Source organism: Carcharodon carcharias, chromosome 14, assembly GCF_017639515.1.
Source record: "Carcharodon carcharias isolate sCarCar2 chromosome 14, sCarCar2.pri, whole genome shotgun sequence".
Taxonomy (NCBI): domain Eukaryota; kingdom Metazoa; phylum Chordata; class Chondrichthyes; order Lamniformes; family Lamnidae; genus Carcharodon; species Carcharodon carcharias.
Genome location: NC_054480.1, coordinates 70,871,461 through 70,893,231, shown reverse-complemented (window position 1 = coordinate 70,893,231; position 21,771 = coordinate 70,871,461). Strand labels below are relative to the sequence as shown.

Sequence of the window (21,771 nt, the reverse complement as noted above, 5' to 3'; positions counted from 1 at the left end):
GTTTACTATACAAAGCTGGGTGGGAAAGTAAGATGTGAGGGGTGTGCAGAGGGCCGGATTTTTGTGGTCAGGAAGACTCAGAAGATCTTTAACAGGACACTTGGAAAATATCAACATAATTAGACAAAGTCAACATGGATTTATGAAAGGGAAATCATGTTTGACAAGCCTGCTTGAGTTTTTTGAGGATGTAACTAGTAGAATAGATAAGGGAGAACCAGTGGATGTAGTGTATTTGGATTCTTGGAAAGCTTTTGATAAAGTCCCACATAAGAGATTAGTGTGCAAAATTAAAGCACATGGGATCGGAGGTAATTTTTGGCATGGATTGAGAATTGCTTAGCAGACAGGAAGCAGAGAGTAGGAATAAATGGGTCTTTTTCAGAGTGGCAGGCGGTGACTAGTGGGATACCACAGGAATCAGTGCTTGGGTCCCAGCTATTCACAATATATATCAATGGTTTGGATGAGGGAACCAAATGTAATATTTCCAAGTTCGCTGACGACTCAAAACTAGGTGGAAATGTGAGTGGTGAGGAGGATGTAAAGAGGCTTCGAGACAATTTAGACAAGTTGAGTGAGTGGGCAAATACATGGCAGATGAAGTATAATGTGGATAAGTGTGAAGTTATCCACTTTGGTAGGAAAAACAGAATGGCAGAGTATTGTTTAAATGGTGATAGATTGGGAAATGTTGATGTGCAAAGGGACCTGGGTGTCCTTGTACACCAATTACTGAAAGCAAGCATGCAGGTACAGCAAGCAGTTAAGAAGGCAAATGGTATGTTGGCCTTCATTGCAACAGGATTTGAGTACAGAAACAAGGATGTCTTACTGCAGCTATCAAGGCCATAGTGAGATCATACCCGGAGTATTGTGTGCAGTTTTGGTTTCCTACCTAAGAAAGGATATATTTGCCATTGAGGGAGTGCAGTGAATGTTCACCAGACTGATTCCTGGGATGACAGGATTGTCATATAAGGAGAGATTGGGCTGATTAGGTCCGTATTCACTGGAGTTTAGAAGAATGAGAGGGGATCTCATTGAAACGTATAATGTTCTGACAGGGCAGGACAGACTGGAAGCAGGGATGATAGTTTCCTCTGGTTGGGGAGTCTAGAACAAGGGGTCATAGTCTCAAGAGAGAGGATAGGCCTTCAGGACTGAGATGAGAAATTTCTTCACTCAGGAGGTTGGTGAACCTGTGGAATTCTCTACCACAGAAGGCAGTTGAGGCCAAGTCACAATATATTTAAGGGGGAAATCGATTTCTAGACTCTAAAGGCATCAAAGGGTATGGGGAGAGGTCAGGAGTATGGCATTGAGAGAGGATCAGCCATGATCGTATTGAATGAAGGAGCAAGTTTGTAGGGCTGAATGACCTACTCCTCCTATTTCCTAAGTTTAAAAATGATAGGTAGGACCCCCCTTTCTGATGGATCCCAATTTTGCCAGAAAGGGACAGAGCAAGGTTCTCACAAGTGGGAGGGGTGAGGGCCAGAGGGCCTAATAACTTCTAGAACAAGTGGGACGAGAACCAAAGCAGGCCTTCTAGCCAGCCAGCTTGCCTTGGCACTCACCCACCCCTGTGGCCACTTGCACTCTGTTTCTGACATTGGCGGGCTCAACTGTATCCTGCCCTGACCCCCTGGGCTGAAAATCCCGCCTTTCAGATACTTTTTAACCAAGGTGGGTCCAATGAATTGGGAAATTAGCCACCCACCTTAGTGGCTAAAATCCAGCCCTGGGTTTGCAGAGGGATATAGATGAAAAGTCGACAGATGGGTTACAGTAAGGGAGAATGTAAAGTTATCCATTTTGGTAAAAAGAATAGAAAAACTGCATATTTTTTAAATAATGAGAAACTATTAAATGTTGGTATTCAGACGAACGTGTATGTCTTTATACAATAAACACAAAGTTAACATGCAGGTGCAGCAAGCAATTTGGAAGGCAAATGGTACCTTGGCCTTTATTGCAAAGAGGCTGGAGTACAAGAATAAGGAAGCCTTGCTGCTATTTATAGAGTTGAGACCACACCTGAAGTACTGTTTCACAGTTTTGATCTCCGTCCCTAAGGAGGGATATACTCTCCTTAGAAGCAGTTCAAAGATGGCTTACTTGATTGGTTCCTAGCATGACAGGGTTGTCCTAAGATGAGAGACTGAGCCGAATGGGCCTAGATTCTCTGGGGTTATGCAGAATAAGAAGTGGTTTTATTGAAACATACAAGATTCTGGGGGGGTGGGGGGGGTGGCGCTTGGCAGGGTAGGCACTGAGAGACAGTTTCCCTTGGCTGGAGAGTCTCGAACTCAGGGTCATTGTCTCAGGATAAGAGACTGGCCGTTTAGAACTGAGATGAGGAGAAATGTCACTGACAGGATTGTGAATCGTTGGAATATTTAGATCTGTGAGTGTTCAATGTTGTTGAATGTATTCAAAGCGGAGATAGATTTTTGGATTTTAAGGGATACGGGGATCAGGTTGGAATATGGAGTTGAGGTTGAAGTTCTGCCGTGATCTTACTGATTGACAGGCTGTTTGGCTCACTACTGCTTCCACTTCTTTTGTTCTTATGAGACAGAATGACTGAGCATTTCGATTAAATATGACCTGATCAGAGAGAACCAGCATGGATTTGCAAAGTCTAGGTCATGTCTAACGAACCTAGTTGAATTTTAGTGACTAAGGTGATGTCTTTGGATGTTCTCTCTATGAACTTCCAGAAGGCACTTAATAAGGTTCCACACAACTGACTGCTAATAAAAATGATAGCATGTGGAATTGGGGGCAACCTCTTGACATGGGTAGAGAATTGGTTAAGAGATAGGAGATAGAGAGTTGGGATAATGGGTTCGTACTCCAACTAGCAAGACATAACTTGCAGTCCCCACAGATCTCACTGGGGCCTCATCTTTTCACTATGTTTTTAAATGTGTTAGATGAAAGAACACAGAACAATATATGTTGACAACATCAAGTTAGTCAGCATTGAAGAGAGCAGAAAATTACAAAGGGTCATTGAATAAAGTAGTTGAGCAAAACTGGCAGATGTGGGGAAATGAATAGTCATTCACTTTTGCTCCAAGAAAGTTGAGTATTTTCTAAATGGCAAGAAGATAGGGACAGAGGAGGAGCAGAGAGGTTTAGGGGATCCAAGTACAGAAATCACTGAAAGTTGGAATACAAGGAAGTGGAATTTGTTAACAGTACACAATCCTCTGGTTAAACTCCATTTAACTACTGCATTTAATTCTGGGCACTGCACTCCAGGAAGGGTATATTGGCCCCGGAGGGGTAAAATGCAGATTCAACAGAATGGTACCAGGGTTGAAACCAGGGTTCAAAGGAGTGAAGTATGAGGATAAATTGCACAGAATAGGTTTGTATTCCCTTGAGTGTAGATTAGGGGAGTGATTTAATTGCAGTATTTAAGATTCAAGACTTGATGGAGAGAAACTATTTCCTCTGGTGGGGAGTACAAAACAATGGGACATAACCTTAAAATTAGAGCTCGGCTGTTCAGGGGTGATGTCAGGACATGTAATATAACTCCTTAACAATGGAAATCTGGAACTCACTCCCACAAAATGTTCTTGAGCCTGGGGTCAATTGAAAATTTCTAAACTAAGATTGATCAATTTTAGTAAGGCAAGGATATAAAGAGTTAATGGAACCAAGATAGGTAAATGGAGTTACGGTACAGATCAGCAATAACCTGATTGAATGGTGGAGCAGGTTCGAGGGACTTATTGTCCTCCTTCTGCTCCTTAATTCCAAGTTCCAGGTAGAAGTTGCCTTCAAGCCAACAAAGGAATGTTGAGTTAGAGACCCTTGCTTGCAGTACAAAAAGTTTCCTGTAGGTGGTGTGCCAGTCCATTCTGAGATGCGAGAAGGTAAGTTTGTTAATGCCAAAGCAAAATACTGCAAATGCTGGAAATCTGAAATAAAAACAGAAAATGCTGGAGGGATCAGGCAACATCTGTGAAGAGAAATAGTGATGCTTCAGATCGATTTATAATTTCTGATTTAAGGTTCATCGACCTGAAAGGTTGACTTTGTTTCTCTGTCCGAAGATGCTGAGTAATCCAGCATTTTCTGTTTTTACATAAGTGATGTTAATGTTGAAGATCGGGACCTGAGCTAAGACAATGCCTAAATCTTGCTGTGTCCCCACAGGAGATGTCCAATATCCTGGCACAGAAGCAACTACGGTCCATAATATTAAATGTAAGTACAGGAGAAGGTCAGAAACCCTGAAACATTTTATATTCAACAGCCTTTGCCATCAATTAAAAAAATCATTTCCAGGATAAAAGGCCTCTCGAGTGTGACCATGTCTGAAGGAAGACAAGCAGCTTTATATCATCTGAAATAATGAGCATCTCCCCGTTTTTTTGGAAGAGTTCACTACTGCCGTGATTAAAGACCTGGCTCCTAATCCAGAGAAATGGGAGTTCAAATCTCAGTTTGAAATTTGAATTCAACTTTTAAATAAAAAGCTTCTGTCTGTAAAATTGGCCTTGAAGCTAGCTCACTAAACTGATTTGCAGAAAACCTTCAGAAGATTGTTTACCCAATCTGGGCCTGTGTGTGACTACAGTCCCACACCAACCTGGTTAACTCTTAACTGCTCCCGGAAGTGGCCCAGCAAGCTACTTAGTTGTATCAAACCTTAGACAATCAGGGAAGGGCAATAAATGTCCGCCTTGCCATCCTGAGAATGAATATGGGTTAGCAAACTTAGCTCCTGGTATAATGACCAGCCTTGTTCTGGTTCCTTACAGAGTAGGTCTGTCTTCACCGAGGTACAGCAGCTCTATCTAATACAATAACAGTCCGGGCTTCTTTCTGAGCACTTGCACACTCTTTTCCAAATAGATCTGTGCATTGAACATCCTCGTTTTCTCCATTCTGTAGCACATTATTCGAGGAAACCGTCCAATCAAAACAGAAATGGCCCATCAACTGTACGTCCTTCAGGTTCTGACTTTTAACCTTCTGGAAGAGCGCATGATGACCAAGATGGACCCTCAGGATCAGGTCAGTGATGGATTTCATTATTGTTTTATTACAGTCACTCTCCCTCTCATTTCATTTTTCTGTTTCAGTTTAATGTCTCATCTCTTAGATGGCACCTCTGACAGTGTAGCACTCCCTCAGTAGTGCACTGGAGTACCCGCCTAGATTTTGTACTCAAGCCCTGGAGTGAGGCTTGACTAAGGCAAGTGATTCTAATGAGCCAGGCTGATCAAAAGGGCTCGATGTGTCAAATGGTCTTTCCCTGTTGCACACTCTGTTAGTCCCATGTCACAATGAGATAAGCAGAGAGAAGCAGCTACACTATAGCACCTCACATGATCAGGAGGGTAGGTTGTGTCAGAATGCAATGTCATTGCACTGTCTTCTTCTGTCATCTCACTCCTTGACAGGACTTCAAAAACTGTGGCACTCATCAGTCCTTCAATCTTTTCCTCTGACAGTCTTCAGGCTTTTAAAAGTTAAACTTGGTCATCACTTCCTAATCCATCTTAGCTTCTTGTTTACCTTTTACAGTTTCAGTGATTCCCAGCTGTAAAAAACCTTGGTTTCTTAATATAAATGTATTGGGCAGAGAGTGTGACATTGTGTTACCCAGGAAACCAGCGGAGGGAATCATTCATGTGTACATGCTTGTTAAGCTTCAAGACTTATTGACCTTGTCATCGAGGAAGGACAGATGATTCTGCAATGTATCATCTTTGACACTCTCCAGCTCCCAGGTAACTGACGCGAGTTGGAAACTAAAAGTAGAACCATAGAAAAGCTATGGCACGGAAAGAAGCCATTGTGTTTGTACCAGCCAAAAGAAGAGGAAAGGCTGGCCACTCATTTTTAATCCCACTTTCCAGCACCTGGTCCACAGCCTTGCAGGTTACAGCACTTCAGGTGCAGATGCAGGTCCCTTTTAAATGAGTTGAGCATTTTGGCCTCAACCACCGATTTAGGCAGTGAATTCCAGAGACCCACCACCCTCTGTGTGAAAAAGATTTTCCTCACGTCCCCTCTAATCCTTCTATCAATCACCTTAAATCCGTGTCCCCGGTAATTGACCCCTCAGCTAGGGGAAATGGGTCTTTCCTGTCTACTCTATCTAGGCCCCTTGTAATTTTGTACACCTCAATTAGGTCACCCCTCAGCCTCCACTGTTTAAGGAAAACAACCCTACCTATTCAATCTTTTCTCATAGCTGCAATTTTCAAGCTCTGGCAAAGTGAATGTTCACTTGTCACCCAGTCTAGCCCTGCCCTCACACTGACCGAGTGTCTCCCTGGGGTTATAAATGTGTCATCTCTAGATTTGATGGTTGTTGATTATGTCAGCTGAGAAAATACAGCATTCTTGATACACTGAATCATGGAATGATAGAAATTTACAGCATGGAAGGAGGCCACTCGGCCCATCGTGGTCATGCTGTGCAACAAGTAGCCTTCCGACCTAATCCCACTTTCCAGCTCTAGGTCCACAGCCTTGTAGGCTTCAGGACTTCAAGTGCATATCTAGGTACTACTTAAATGTGAGTTTTTCTGCCTCAGCCACCCTTTCAGGCCATGAGTTTCTTTTCACCAAGAGGATGGTGGGGAACCCTCAAATCCCCTCTAAACCTCTTTCCTCTTTCCCTAAATTTATGCCTCCTGGTTATGGACCCCTCAACCAAGGGGAATAGGACCTTCCTATCCAGACCCCTCACAATTTTATACACTTCAATCTGGTCTCCCCTCAGCCTCTTCTGTTCCAAAGAAAACAACCCAAGCCTATCCAATCTTTACTCTCTAGTCCTGGCAACATTTTTGTCAATCTCTGTACCCTCTATAGTGCAGTCACATCTTTAGTTGATCTAATATCTGATCTTCTGTGCTGAAAGAGTGTGAATGGTTTCTCCAGGTTGGGGAATCAGACTTTTCATATGTATCAAACTTAATTCTTCCTTACTGTTTGTCACAGGCTCAAAGGGATATCATATTTGAACTGCGGAGAGTTGCCTTTGATGCTGAATCTGACCCAAACAGCAGCAGCAGTCTGGAGAAGCGAAAAGCCATGTACACTAGGGATTATAAAATGCTGGGGTTTGTGGTATGTCCAGTATTTGTACTTTCTGATCTACAACAGTGTGTTCCTTACAAGAGCAATCAGCGACTCTCCTTGGATTTACAACTAAATTGGCCTTTTACTTACCGCACGAAAGATTGAAAGGGACAGTGTGCTCAAAGAAATTGCCTGCGCACATGAAATAAATTAATGAAAATATTGCAAAAAGAAAAATAGCTGGAAAAACTCAGCAGGCCTGACAGCATCTGTGGAGAGGAAGACAGAGTTAATGTTTCGAGTCCGTAAGACTCTTCTTCAGAACTAAAGAAAAATAGAAATGAGGTGAAATATAAGCTGTTTAAGGGGGGTGGGACAGGTGGAGCTGGATAGAGGGCCAGTGATAGGTGGAGGTAAAGAAGAAATTGCCAAAGATGTCATAGACAAAAGGACAAAGGGGTGTTGACAGTGGTGATATTGGCTAAGGAATGTGCTAATGGTGACATTAAGGGTAGAAAGCAGGACAAGCAAGATAGCCCTAGCGGGGGTGGGGTATGGATCGAAATAGGCTAAAAGGTGGAGATAAAACAATGGATGGAAATAAATTAAAAAATAGAAATAGGTGGGAAAAGAAAAATATATTTGAAAAATATATAAATTAGAAAAAAGCAGGATCAGAAAGGGGGCAGGGATGGATATCACCCCACCAGCCTCTGCATTCAAAGGATCATCCTCTGCCATTTCCACCAACTCCAGCATGATGCCAACACCAAACACACGCGCGCGCACGAGCACACACACACAGACACACACGCGCGTGCACACACACATACAGACACGCGCACACAAACACGCACACACAGACACACACACACACGTCCGGAGGGCCCGTTCTCTCCCTGGTGCACCCCACCCTACAGCCCCTCTCACGACACCTTCCAGTGCAAAACCTTCCTCTGTACTTCAAGCAGCGTTTCACTTGCATATCCCTCAACTTAGTCTACTGCTCCCAATGCGGTCTCCTCTACATTGGAGAGACCAAATGCAGACTGGGTGACCGCTTTGCAGAACACCTTCAGTCTGTCCGCAAGCATGACCCATACCTCCCTGTCGCTTGCCATTTCAACACTCCACCCTGCTCTCATGCCCACATGTCTGTCCATGTTCCAGTGAAGCTCATCGCAAACTGGACGAACAGTACCTCATCTTCCGATGAGGCACTTTACAGCTTTCCAGACTGAATATTGAGTTCAACAGTTTTAGATCATGAATTCTCTCCTCCATCCCCACCCCCTTTCCGATCCCCCTTTTTTCTAATAATTTATATATTTTTGTTAATATATTTTCCCACCTATTTCTATTTTTATTTTTACATTTATTTCCATCCATTGTTTTATCTCCACCTTTTAGCCTATTTTGATCCCTTCCCCCCACCCCACCCCCACTAGGGCTATCTGTCATTTGCTCGTCCTGCTTTCTACCCTTAATGTCACCATTAGCACATCCTTTAGGTAATATCAACACTGTCAACACCCCTTTGCCTTTTTGTCTATGACATCTTTGGCAATCTCTTCTTTGTCTCTCCTATCACTGGCCCTCTATCCAGCTCCAACCGTCCCACCCCCCTCTAACAGCTTATATTTCACCTCATTTCTATTTTTCTTTAGTTCTGATGAAGAGTCATACAGACTGGAAACGTAAACTCTGTCTTCCTCTCCACAGATGCTGTCAGACCTGCTGAGTTTTTCCAGCTATTTTTGTTTTTGTTTTGGGTTTCCAGCATCCACAGTATTTTGCTTTTATCTTAATGGAAATGTTGCTCTTGGCATCTAACTTAGTTTTATTATTACATAACGACCTGTTGCTTTTGTATTTTCAGCAACAGTTGGAGATGTGCCTTTCACCAGGTCTGTAAGTAATGCTGCTTCATCTCTCATTCCTTATCCCCACAGAATCATGTCAATCCAGCCATGGATTTTACCCAGACTCCTCCAGGAATGCTAGCACTGGACAACATGCTATACCTGGCGAAGGTTCACCAGGACACCTACATCAGGGTGAGAAGACACACGCTCTTCTTTACAGATGTCATGCCACCTCTCCAGCATTTGCTTATTCTTGCTGGTTGCGGCTCACTGTTAGCAGCCTAATGGTATCTCACCCAGTTGTCGGTCCTCAAGTGTGCCATTTGACTGTGGGAGCCAACAACTAACATCCAAAGGTGCACATTTCAGCAGCATTGTTGGATAGCAGGAGCCTTTGTGGATTTTCTTTTATTCTCTTGCATCCCTTTGTGCAAATACTCTGAGCAGAATTGTAGCAGGCCATCTTCTTGCCCAGCTGAGAGCAACAGAGACAGGAGAGAAGGATTGGGCAGAACTTGCTGCTGTGTAGGGCTCAGGGCACTTGCCCACTTTTTTTTTCTTCTTCAGAAACCTGCCCAAAGGTCCGACCCATGGGGCCATGACCTCCACCACAGGTAGGACAAGGAGGTAGGTCCCAAATCCACCCCAGTCAGAATGGGGATCGAACTCTGTGCAGTTGGCACCAACCTGATCCACACCAGCCAACTGTCTACCCAAGGAGTCTGAGTTGCTGTGGCACCATGCACTTTTACATCAATGTTGTAGTCCAGACCTATGAATAGTGATTGATGAGGCTTCAGTTTTCTTTCCATCACATGATTGACCAGGAATCTCTCCAGTCTTACTGCCTGCCATTATTTATGTTGGAAGTATTTACAAGTTGATACACAACCTGTTTGACAGGGTTATGAACACACCTTCCTTGGCCATCAAGTCCTGGAGTTGGACTTGAACCCGGAGTTCTGGCTCAGAGGCAGGGAAGCTACCCACTGCACCACAACACCTCCTTCACTTACCTACTAAGTGTACAAACTCCCATTCTTGTTTTTTTTAAATATCAGCTTCACTTTTATCCAGTGTCAACCTTGGCTCAGTTGGTAGCGTTATGGCCTCTGAGTCAGTAGATCATGGTGCCACTCCTGATGCTTGAGCACAAAATGTAGGTTAGTGCCTCAGTGCATTGCTGAAGGAATACTGCATCGTTGGAGGTGAGGTTTAAACTAAGTCTCTGTATGCCCTCTCAGATGGACAAAGATTCCATGGCAATGTTCAAAGACGAGTAATGAGTTCTCACAATGTCCTGGCCAACATTTATCCAACAGCCAACCAATGGCATTACAAACAGACCATTAGGGGTTTCCAGCATTAGCGGAAGGATCACAGTGTTGATGGTTGCTGGATAATAATTGGGAACACAAACCCTCTTCCCACCATTGTAAGTGGCTGAGATATGGTTGTAATGTACCACCTGGTACGGTGTTGGTAACATGTCAATTGGTATTATATTGATTACATACCAGAATAACAGAATTGTTACGGTGCAGAAGGAGGACATTCAGCCCATCGTGTCTGCACCAGCACTCCAAATGAAATTCACTTAGTGCCATTCCCCCACCTTCTCCCTGTAGCCCTGCACATTGCTGCTTTTCAGATAACCATCTAATTCCCTTTTGAATGCTTCAGTTGAACCTGCCTCACTACACTTAGTGTATTCCAAACCCTAATCACTCACTACGTGAAAAAAGTTTCTCCTTGTATCATTTTGCTTCTTTTAATAACTACTTTTAAAATCTGAACATAGCAATTGCAGGATGAAAAAATACAAGGTCCATTTAGTTTGCCTTCTACCATCCTGGTAGTCGAATGCTACAATAATAATGGAGTTGCTGACTAGCAATCAGTCTCTATCAATTAATCAACAACACAGCCAGAGGCACGGTGAAGAAAACTCCAAATGGTGGACAGCTTTGGGAATCATAGCTCCAAACTTACCTGCTTAATTTAACATTGGATCTGCATTGATCTTTTTATCTCTTTTTTTTGTTTTTATCGCTGTGCTTTGTTCCTAGATGACTTGTATTGTGTGGTATCCTTGTTCTGCTCATTGGTGCATTATGTCTGCCCACAGATTGTCCTAGAGAACAGCAGTCGAGAAGATAAACACGAATGTCCTTTTGGACGCAGCAGCATCGAGCTCACCAAAATGTTGTGCGAGATCCTGCAAGTCGGAGAGCTACGTAAGTATTGACACTGGGAATCAATAAATTTTCAAATGCCAATCTATGCTACAGTCTCAACCAACAGCCTGAATTTACATAATACCTTCTATATTAATAGAAAATCCCAAGGTGCAATGCTGGGTCACAATCCTGGAACTCCGTCCCTAACAGCACTGTGTGTGTACCTACAACACATGGACTGCAGTGCTCAAGAAGGTGGCTCACAACCACTTTCTGAAGAGAACCTAGAGATGAGCAATAAATATTGGCCTTACCAGCGACACTCACAGCCTGTGAATGATTTAAGTCAATGCTGCTGATGACGGAGTGTATCATAGGAACTGAGTGTTTCAGGGAGATTGTAGAGCTGGAATGGGATGAAGCCATGAAGAATAATTTGAAATTTGAGATGTTCAGAGGTAGGGAACCAGTGCAGGTCAGCCAGAACTGGATGATGGATGAGAGATTTAAGGTGGGACTGGATATATGCTGCCATCCACCTTAAATCAGTGTCCTCTGGTTCTTAACCTTTCTGTCAATAGAAACAATTTCTTTTCTATGTACCCTGTCCAGACCCCTCTTAATTTTGAGCATCTCCATCTAACCTTCATTCAACCATCTCTTTTCTAAGGCGAATAGCCCAGTTTCTCAAATCTATCCACGTAATTGAAGTCCCTCATCCCTGGAACCATTCTTGTGAACCTTTTCTGCAACCCTTCTAAAGCCTTCATATCCTTCCTAAAGTGTGATGCCCAGAATTGGATGGACACAATATTCCAGCTGAGGCTGAACCGGTGTTTTATAAAACTTCACCATGATAACCTTTCTTTTGAACTCCATGTCTCATATTTATAAAGGCCAGGATCCAGTGTGCCATATTAACCACTTTCTCAACCTTCCCTGCCACCTACAGTGTTTTGCACACAAAATTCCCCAGGTCTGTCTTGTTCCTGTTTAGAATCCCTTTATTTTATATTGCCTCTGCTCCTTCTTCCTACCAAAATGCACACTTTACACTTCTCTGCATAAATTTCATCTGCCACATGTCTGCCCATTCCACCAGCCTGTCATGTCCTTTTGAAGATGATCACTGCAAGTTTTGTGTCATCTAAAAATTTTAAAATTGTGCCCTGCACACTCAAGCCTAGATCATTAACATAGATCAAGAAAAGCAGTGGTCTGAGTCCTGACCTCTGGAGAACCCTACTTCCTCCAGTCTGGGAAAAAACTGTTCACCATTGCTCTCTGTTTTCTGTCACTTAGCCAACTTCATATCCATGCTGCCACTGTCCCTTTTATTCCACTGGCTTTATCTTTGCTGATAAGCTGTTATGTGGCACTTTATCAAATGCCTTTTGCAAGTTCATGTACACCACATCAACCACATTTCCTCATTATCCCTCTTTGTAATTTAATTAAAAAGCTCAATCAAGTTAGTTAAACACAATTTTCCTTTAACAAATCCATTCTAGCTTTCCTTAATTAATCCACATTTGCCCAATTGACTGTTAATTTTGTCCCAGAATATTGTTTCTAAAACTTGCCCACCACTGAGGTTAAACTGACTGGTCTGTAGTTACTGGGCTTTGAACAAGGATATAACGTTTGTAACTCTCTAGACCACCCCTGTAACTAAGGAGGATTGGAAGATTATGGCCAGTGCTTCTGCAATTTCCATTTTCTTACTTGCATCTCATCCCATCCTGGTGACTTATCAACTTTGAGTACACCCAGCCTTTCTAATACTTGTTCCCTTTCTTCAATTTTTAGCCCATCTCACTAACTGCTCATTCACTTTGACTTTGGTAACATCTTTGTTGGCAAAGAGGGGTTATTTAGTACCTCAGCCATGCCCTCTAAATCTATGCATAAATACCCTTTATGGTCCCAAATCAGCTCCACTCCCCCTTTACTACCCTTTTACTATTTATATGCCTATAGAGGACTTTTGGATTCCCTTTTATGTTAGCTGCCAGTCTGCTCTCATGCTCCCTCCCTCTTTGTGTTTCTTAGTTCCTTTTTCACTTCCCTCTGAACTTTCTATATTCAGCCTGGTTTCCACTGGTATTATCCACCTGACATCTGTTGTACAGACCCTTTTCCTGCTTCATCTCACTCTCGGGCCAGATTTTTGCTACTGAGGTGGGTAGCTCAAGTCCCAGCCGGGCACAACCCATCTGGCTTTTAAGGGCCCCGTTACACCTAATTTTTGCTTCGAGGTTGGCAGGGTGGGATGCTGGGATGTCTGGCCCGCCAACCATGGAAGCAGATCGTAGGTGGCCATGGGAACAGGCAAGTAATAATGTGGGCTGGTTAGAAGGCCTGCCTCTGGTTTAGAAGCTGTTAGGCACTCTAGTCTTCAACCCACTCCCCGTGTACCCTCTCATGCCCCCATGTCCCCTCATACTGCCATGCCACGTTCATAACCGTTCACCCAGTATCCCCTATGGGTAGACCTCATAGGCCACGGGGCGATTTTAAAAAATAAATTAAACTTCTAACCATCTAACAGAGCTCTCACTTGTATAAACTTGATACTGAAGAAGATGTAATTCATGAAATCCATTCAAAGATTTTAAATCCCTAAAGTGTTCAAGAGGTATATATATATATATATATATATATATATAAATAAAACAAACAAACTTCTATCCAGCAACCACATCAAAGATAGCTAATCGTTTGATAGCCTCTTTAAACTGTCAATCAAAATGTGAACTGAGCTCCTCATTAAGATGAGTGCTTTTGTAGCTTTTAAAACTCAGCCATGCATTCATAATGTCCTTGGTTGTCATAACAGCCATTGCGAAATGTCAACAAAAGCCTCTATTGAAACTGCTGGAGCAGAAATGTTTTTTTTCTAACCTATGCCAGGTAGCATGTCAATCAAAGCAGTCCAGTAGCAGGTGTTTGTTAGCTCAAAAAAAAAGGCTGAAGCTATCAGTTATTCGTGTTTAAAGGGCTAAAGATTTATAAAACCTCCGCTAAAGATTTATATAACCTCTGATCATGACGCTTAAACAGACCATATCGGCCCTTTAAGGGCGCTTATGTCTACTCCATTAACTCATGACTGCCACACTGTGGTTAAAGCCCTTGGAACAGCCAAAATGGGGTCTGTTTGCACTCAGTACTAATTTCAAATGGTTCTGAGGCTGAGTTTGGATTTCCCACCTGTGATTCATGCCCTGCCCCCTTGCCCCACAAAAATGGGATATGTTGGGAATAGGGGTGGGACTTCCACATCTGTGTTTGGCCTGCCATTTTTAAAGGGTTTCCAGAGTTGGCCTAATCTGTAAAAATCCAGCCCTCTATGTCTTTCATTGTTCGGAGAGTCCTGGCTTTGGTTCTCATTGATTTGGATTCAGTCTTGAAATTTGCCAGTGCAGAAATGTAGAAGGTTTGGCAAAGCATGACAACTGTCAAAAACTTTAGAAAGATATGGGTTAGTGGAATGGCGTGTTGCAATTTAATGTGGATTGGCTTGAAGAAGTACATTTTAGGGGGACAGTATAAGGAATGAGGTATACCCTCTTTCGTCTCCTTTCTCAAATGACCGCTGCACCACACTTACTGAACGGTAGTCAAAATATCTGCTGTTTCAACAGAAGTTCAGTGATTCTGCCATCGAGAGAGCTTCAGTACAGGCATTAACCATGTAGAAGCTCCTTCTGACATTTTTTAGATCCATGGTGTAGGAAACACCCTTACTAAAAGAGAATAGGAGAGAAGCTGCAATAAAGAGATATCGGTAATAGGAACTTAAGAACAGGAATAGGCTATACAGCCCTTTGAGCCTGTTCTGCCATTCAGTTGGATCATGGCTGACCTGTCTTGTAACTTCATTTACCTGCCTTCGTTCCATATCCCCAATGAAAACACTTTTGAAAGCTCCAATTGACCCCAGGCATCCATAGCCTTATGGAGGAGAAGAGAGATTACTACTACCCTTTGGTTCTTCCTATTCCCCTCCAGAACGTCCAGGTTCTAATTTTAAGATTATGACCCCTTATTCTTGATTCCCTCACCAGAGAAAATCGTTTCACTTTATCTACCTTATCAAATTCTTTAATAATTTTAAACACCTTGATCAGATCATCCCTCAACCTCCTAAACTAAAGTGATTACAAACCAGGTGTATGCAGAATTTAACCCTCAAACCTGAGTGCAGCACTCTGATGAATCAGCACTGTAGCCCCCATCAAGGCCAATATATTGTCTCCTGAGGTGTGATACATAAAACTGAATGCAGTAATTCAGGTAGATTGGAGTACTAAAATAGTAGCATTGAAAGCTAACCTACAGGTCCGGCAAGCAATTAGGTTGACCTCTATTACAAGGGATTTGAGTACAGGAGTAAAAGTGTCTTGCTTCAATTGTATAAAACCTTGGTTAGACTGCACCTGGGGTATTGAATACGGTTTTGGTCCCCTTACCTAAGGAAGGATATACTTGCCAAAGAAGGACTACAGCAGAGGTTTACCAGACTGATTCCTAGGATGGCGAGACTGTCCTATGAGGAGAGTGGGCCTGTATCCTCTAGAGTTTAGAAGGAGGAGAGCTGATCTCATTGAAACTTAAAATTCTTGAGGAGCTGGACAAGGTAAATTTATGAAAGATGTTGGGGGATCTAGAACGAGGGGATACCATCTCAAAATAAGAAGCAGGCCTTATAGGACTGTGATGAAGGTGGTGAATCTTTGGAATTCTCTACCCTAGAGGGCTGTGGAAGCTCAGTCATTGAGTATGTTGAAAACAGAGATTGATAGATTTATAAATACAAATGACATTAAGGGATATGGGAATAGTGCGGGAAGTTTCATTGAGGTAGATGAATGGCGGAGCAGGCTCAAGGGGCTGAATAGCCTAATCCTGCTCCAATGTTCCTAAGTTCCAAGTTTGATTTTTTAAAAGCTTGTAGATTGTAGAAGGACAGGATGACTGAAGGGGTCAGTATACATTTGAGGTCTCTCATTGGGTTGGAGAGGTGGGGTGTGGGGGAGGTTTGCAGTTGGGTGGAGGCTGAGAAATAAATTGGCATTCGACACAGTGGGAAAAACCTTGACTTCAGTACAATGAAGGTGCAGGAAGAGGATGAGCACTTATGAAAATAATATGGAATTCAGGAGGAATGAGAAGTAAGAAGTTCACATGATTACTGCCAAGCAGAAGCACTAAAATACTGCAAAAGCAGAAAGATAGAGAGGAGAACAAAAACAAAAATACCTGGAAAAACTCAGCTGATCTGACAGCATCTGCGGAGAGGGATACAGTTGACGTTTCGAGTCCGTATGACCCTTCATCAGAACTAAGACATATAGAAATGAAGGTGAACAGGGCAAAAGAGATAGGCGGAAATCCTGTCAGAGAGAAGAACAATACTTCTTCAAGGTAGACATTCCTTGAAGAGAGGTGGCAGTCAAATTAAACACAAAGATTAAAGCAAAATACTGCGGATGCTAGAAATCTGGAACAAAAACAAAAATACCTGGAAAAACTCAGCAGGTCTGACAGCATCTGCGGAGAGGGATATGGTTGACGTTTCGAGTCCGTATGACCCTTCATCAGAACTAAGACATATAGAAATGAAGGTGGAGGTTGGAGATGAGTGAATCCCATTTTGCTGTATCCAGTGTGAAGGAGGTACCATGTCACTCAAAGTTTATTGTTATTGGGAGTAGCTAATTGAGTAAGAATAGGCTGCATAAAAAATAATTTCATTGTTTAAAAGCTATTTTGGCATCTAATCATTGATATTTTGTGCAAGCAGCTAATGAGGGCTGCAATGAGTACCATCCCATGTTCTTCACCCATGACCGAGCTTTTGAGGAGTTTTTCTGTATCTGCATCCAGCTACTCAACAAGACGTGGAAGGAGATGAGGGCGACATCAGAAGACTTTAACAAGGTGAGATGGTGATGCCTTTAATAGTGAGTTAAGCCTGAGTGAAACAGGAATTCTTGGATTCTAATCTGTGCAATAAATAACTCATTCTACATAAAAACAGACTTTTGTATCATAGCATTAAGTTGTACTGTTCTGAAACTGGATGTATTGTTTTCTTTATTCATTCATGAGATGTGGATGTTGCTGACAAGGCCAGCATTTGTTGCCCATTCCTAATTACCCTTGAACTGAGTAACTTGTTAGGCCATTTCAGAGGGCAGGTAAGAGTCAACTAGATTTTTGTGGGTCTGGAGTCAAATGTAGGCCAGACCAGGTAAGGATGGCAGATTTCCTCCCCTAAAGAGCATTAGTGGACCAGATGGGGTTTTTACAACAATCGTTGATGGTTTCATGGTCACCATTATTGAGAGTAACTTTATATTCTGGATTTTGGTGAGATTTGAACCCATCTCCCCAGAGAATTTTTTTTTAGGTGTCTGGAATATTAATCCAGTGACATTACCACTACACCATCATCTCCCCTCATATCAGCAATCCGTTCTACCTTGCAACAAGGATATATTATATTCCCCCCTCAGTACAACTGCTTGTAACACCAGTTCCTTGAGCATAGGATAATTGTACATATAGAACGAAACCAACATATTGTGAATTAACTAGCAATAAACAACAAGAACTTTAATTTATATAGTCCATTTAATGTAGTAAAGCCTCAAAGTGCTTCACAGGAGCTTAATCAGACAAGTGTTTGCATCGAGCCAAAGAAGGGGATATCAGAACAGGTGATCAAAATTTTGGTCAGAGTAACTTTTAAGGAGCATCTTACAGAAGAAGAGAGAGATGTGAAGAGATTTGAGGCTTAAGGAGGGAATTCCAGAGTTTATGGCCCAGTGGCTACAGGAACAGTTGCCAATAGTGGAACACAGAGAGTGGAATATGCACAATAAGCCAGAGTTCTTGACATGATTGTGACAATGCAGCCCATGATATTTTACATTGACTGCATTGGTGATCACCATGTGTATGTGCTTATGTGTTTGGTGGGGGTGAGGAGGGGAGTGGAGCAGGGGAGAAGAAAATGGCATCAGATGGGGCAGGACGAGGTTTGGCCATAATACCCGCTTTGATTTAAGTTGCATACCGATATTTATCAACTAGCCTCCTACACAAAGGTTGGATACTTGTGTGAGATGCTGTTCGCCAGCAGGAGTGTGGGCCTCTGGGAGAAAATCATATAAACAAAAACCAGCATCACTGTGCACCTCACATGGGTCAAAGTAGGAAGCAGCGAGTAAGAAGGTTGTGAGTTCAAGTCCTACTTTGTCCCTGTTACTCTGTGTACTTTAATACTTTTTAAAAATTTGTTCATGGCATGTGGGCGTCGTTGGTTAGGCCAGCATTTATTGCCCGTCTGTTATTGCCCTTGTTCAGAGGGCATTTAAGAGTCAACCACATTGCTGTGGGTCTGGAGTCACATGTAGGCCAGACCAGATAAGGATGACAGATTTCCTTCCCTAAAGGACATTAGTGAACCAGATGGGTTTTTATAACAATCGACAGTGGTTTCATGGTCATCATAAGGTTTTTAATTTCAGATTTTTATTGAATTCAAATTCCACTGATCCCTATTACTCTCTATGTACCTTGATAACTAATCCCTGTTACTGTCTGTACACCTTGGTACTAATCGCTGTTACTCTGTGTACCTCCCTACTAATACCTGTTTCCCTCTGTGCATCATGATACTAGTCTCTCTTTTTTTAAATTAATTCGTGGAATGTGAGTGTCGCTGGCTAGGCCAGCATTTATTGCCCATCCCTAGTTGCCCTTGAGAAGGTGGTGGTGAGCTGCCTTCTTGAACCGCTGCAGTCCATGTGGTATAGGTACTCCCACAGTGCTGTTAAGGTAGGGAGTTCCAGGATTTTGATGGAGTGACAGTGAAGGGACGGTGATATATTTCCAAGTCAGGATGGTGTGTGACTTTGGAAGGGAACTTGCAGGTGGTGGCGTTCCCATGTGTCTGCATTTTCTGATCATTACCACATTGCTTTTGGGGGGGCTTGCTGTGCACAAATTAGCTGCCATGTTTCTCACATTACGATGGTGATTCAAGTAATTATTGGCTGTAAAGTGCCTTGGGACATCCTGAGATTGTGAAAGGTGCTGTATAAATGCAAGTCTCTTTCTTACCAGTTGTCTGGATTTGAACCAGAATCATTTCCTGAATGAGTTACCTCTTAGCTGGGTCATGTAGTAGAATTTAGTGGAACTGAATTTTTGCGAAGTCTGGGGCTATGACACTTGAGCTGCCGATAGTTTTAGCAGGAGGATGATTGATGCTCTTTGGCCTCATCTTTATTGGGGTTCCCTTGGCAACCCAAAATTACAGGCTAACAGATAATTTCTGGGGGCCCAAGAGAGCGATTCAACTGTCGAAGTAGTTGCCGCCAGCACCACCAACAAACCCACCCCCCCCACCCCAGACACAGCTGCGACAGTGAGGTTTGTATTATTTACACCAGCAGCAAAATTGGTCAGAAGCTGAACTTGTCCTGTACCAACAGCAAGGCTCATTTCCAACGCCACCCCCTCCCTGCCTAATTTTTTGCCTCTGCTTACCTGGGGTACAGTTCCATTCTGCCTAGCAACTTGCCCAAGAGACTATTCTGAAGCAAATCCAGATAGTGATTGTCAGTCGACACCAGAGAGCAGCTGAGCCGCAATCTGTTCTGATTCATTGGCCACTTTTTCTAGCAAGTGGTGAGGAGAGGGAATCATATCTACATCTCCTTTCTCCCTCATCTCTCACTCCCACCCCAAAGCCCATGGTACTGTGTCCAAACAGCATCACTCATTCTCGCTGCGTTTATGAAAATAGAAGTCTTTTTATCTTCTCTCTGGTTCTTTTGTCAATTATCTTAACTCTGTGTCCTAATATGCGTGTGTGTGTAAAAAGGAAAAGGTTAGTTTATTTTGCAGTATTGCTCTGGAAGTTACCTAAGAAAAGATGGTCACTAACACATACAGAGGAAGATAAAAACAATAAAAATTGGGTCAGTTCAGTCTCTGTTGTTTGTTGGAGGCCTGATATGTTTGAAGTCTCTGCAGCTATGATGGCTTCCACTGTTGAATAGCCAGATGTTGCTTTAAAAGGTGAGTTTTGTAGATGGAATCAGGTTTACAGGAAGGAGAGAAGGTTCCTTGCTTCTGGTTCTGCAGGCACGGCACTTCTAGCTGACCAGTTACTTATAGCAGATCATTTCCTATTTTTTTGGATGTCTCTGCCTCCCTCTCTCCCCGCATTGAAGCTTTTGACTGAAAATGTTTTTTTTTTCTCCATTTCAGTGATTTTTTGCAGAAGCTCAGATGGCTGCTATTATCATGTGACCTATACAAAAATGCCAAGTCATCTGTCAAATAAGGCATCAACACTTCAGTAGGCCCTTCTCCACCTGAGGTTCTTAGCTTTTGTCCTGGCCAAGGCACAATTTTTATTCTGGCAATGAGGCATCAACAAAATGTCATTTTCTCCTGGATGAGATCACAGTGAGCCATAACTAAATTAAGGATTGTCTTTTGTCCTCTTGGAAGAGGGGAGATCCAGTCTGGAATCCATGATTCAGTCTGGTAGCTTGAGACCATTTTTAAAATCGTTTTTAAACTCAGTCCAATCTTTATTTTTTAAAGATAACCTTTAAAATAGTTGTTCTAAAAATTGTAATATTATAACTGCACACCTCTAACAAATCTCAAATGAATCTTTTCTGCTCTGAGAATAGACCCAGCTTCTCCAGTCTCTCCATATAGTTGAAGTCCCTGGTCCCTGGTATCACTTCAGTAAATCTGCTCTACACCCTCTCCAAGGTTTCCTAAGGTGTGGTGCTCAGAATTGAACATTACTCCAGCTGACACCTATTTGTAATGAATTGGCATCTATAGCTTTGCTGGGCTCCACCATGTCATACAGAGACTCTGGGCCTTAGTTCCATCTCCCAAAGGACGTGTGAATCAGGTCATGAAATGCTGAACTTAATTTTTCTTTTCGTTGGTAAAACAATTTTCCACTGCCTTCATGACCTCATGCCATTTTCGTGGGGACTTTTCGTGGGTCGGGAAGGTCTTGGGTGCAACACCCACATACACTTCTTCCAAGCTTAAAAAAATCAAAGTACCTGCTCCCTTTGATTGATTGACATGCAATTTGCTTTGAAATGGCAAAGACACCATCTGTTCTTTCAGTTTCAGGCTTTTGAGTAGGAAACTTGTGTTTTGATAGCTATTATGTGGCTATTATGAATGCTTGGCTGAGTTCCAAAATTGCAGTATTCAGCTCAGTCTATTGATACACCTGTTAAGGGGAATTACTAACAGTTTTATCAGGTTGTAATAACATACTATGCCTTTGATTTAGTTTCAGACTATGTGGTTGTTTGCTTACACAGCTTAATAGTCACTTAAATGATGGACTTTTCTTCTGTGGAGAACAGTTTTTTCTTGCAGTATCAATGACAGACTTTTGAGTGAGCTTTATTACATTGTCACAGGCTTAGCTTTTTTACACCTGTATTTAAATTGATTCCTATTGCTTTTGCAGGCTCCACAGGTAGGTACATAGTGGATACTGGTTGAGTGGCTGTGGAGAATACATGGGCGTAGAAGTAGCATGGGGGATCTGAAGGGGCATGGAGGTGAATGTTTCTATGTACCGTGTACGT

General features: G+C 42.6%; 1 protein-coding gene across 8 annotated transcripts in view; it reads left to right on the top strand.

The window, feature by feature from the left end:
* The window catches only part of LOC121287411 (engulfment and cell motility protein 2), a 214,453-nt gene that overhangs the window by 154,342 nt on the left and 38,340 nt on the right, over positions 1-21,771 (top strand). For 6 of the 8 annotated variants that reach the window (XM_041205261.1, XM_041205267.1, XM_041205264.1 and 3 more), the window contains 6 exons: positions 4,180-4,230; positions 4,921-5,043; positions 6,985-7,113; positions 9,018-9,122; positions 11,059-11,167; positions 16,917-17,056. In XM_041205261.1, coding sequence (XP_041061195.1) covers positions 4,180-4,230; positions 4,921-5,043; positions 6,985-7,113; positions 9,018-9,122; positions 11,059-11,167; positions 16,917-17,056 — 657 coding nt within the window. The remainder of the gene's footprint in view (positions 1-4,179; positions 4,231-4,920; positions 5,044-6,984; positions 7,114-9,017; positions 9,123-11,058; positions 11,168-16,916; positions 17,057-21,771) is intronic. The other 2 variants (XM_041205265.1, XM_041205268.1) reach the window with 1 other exon arrangement.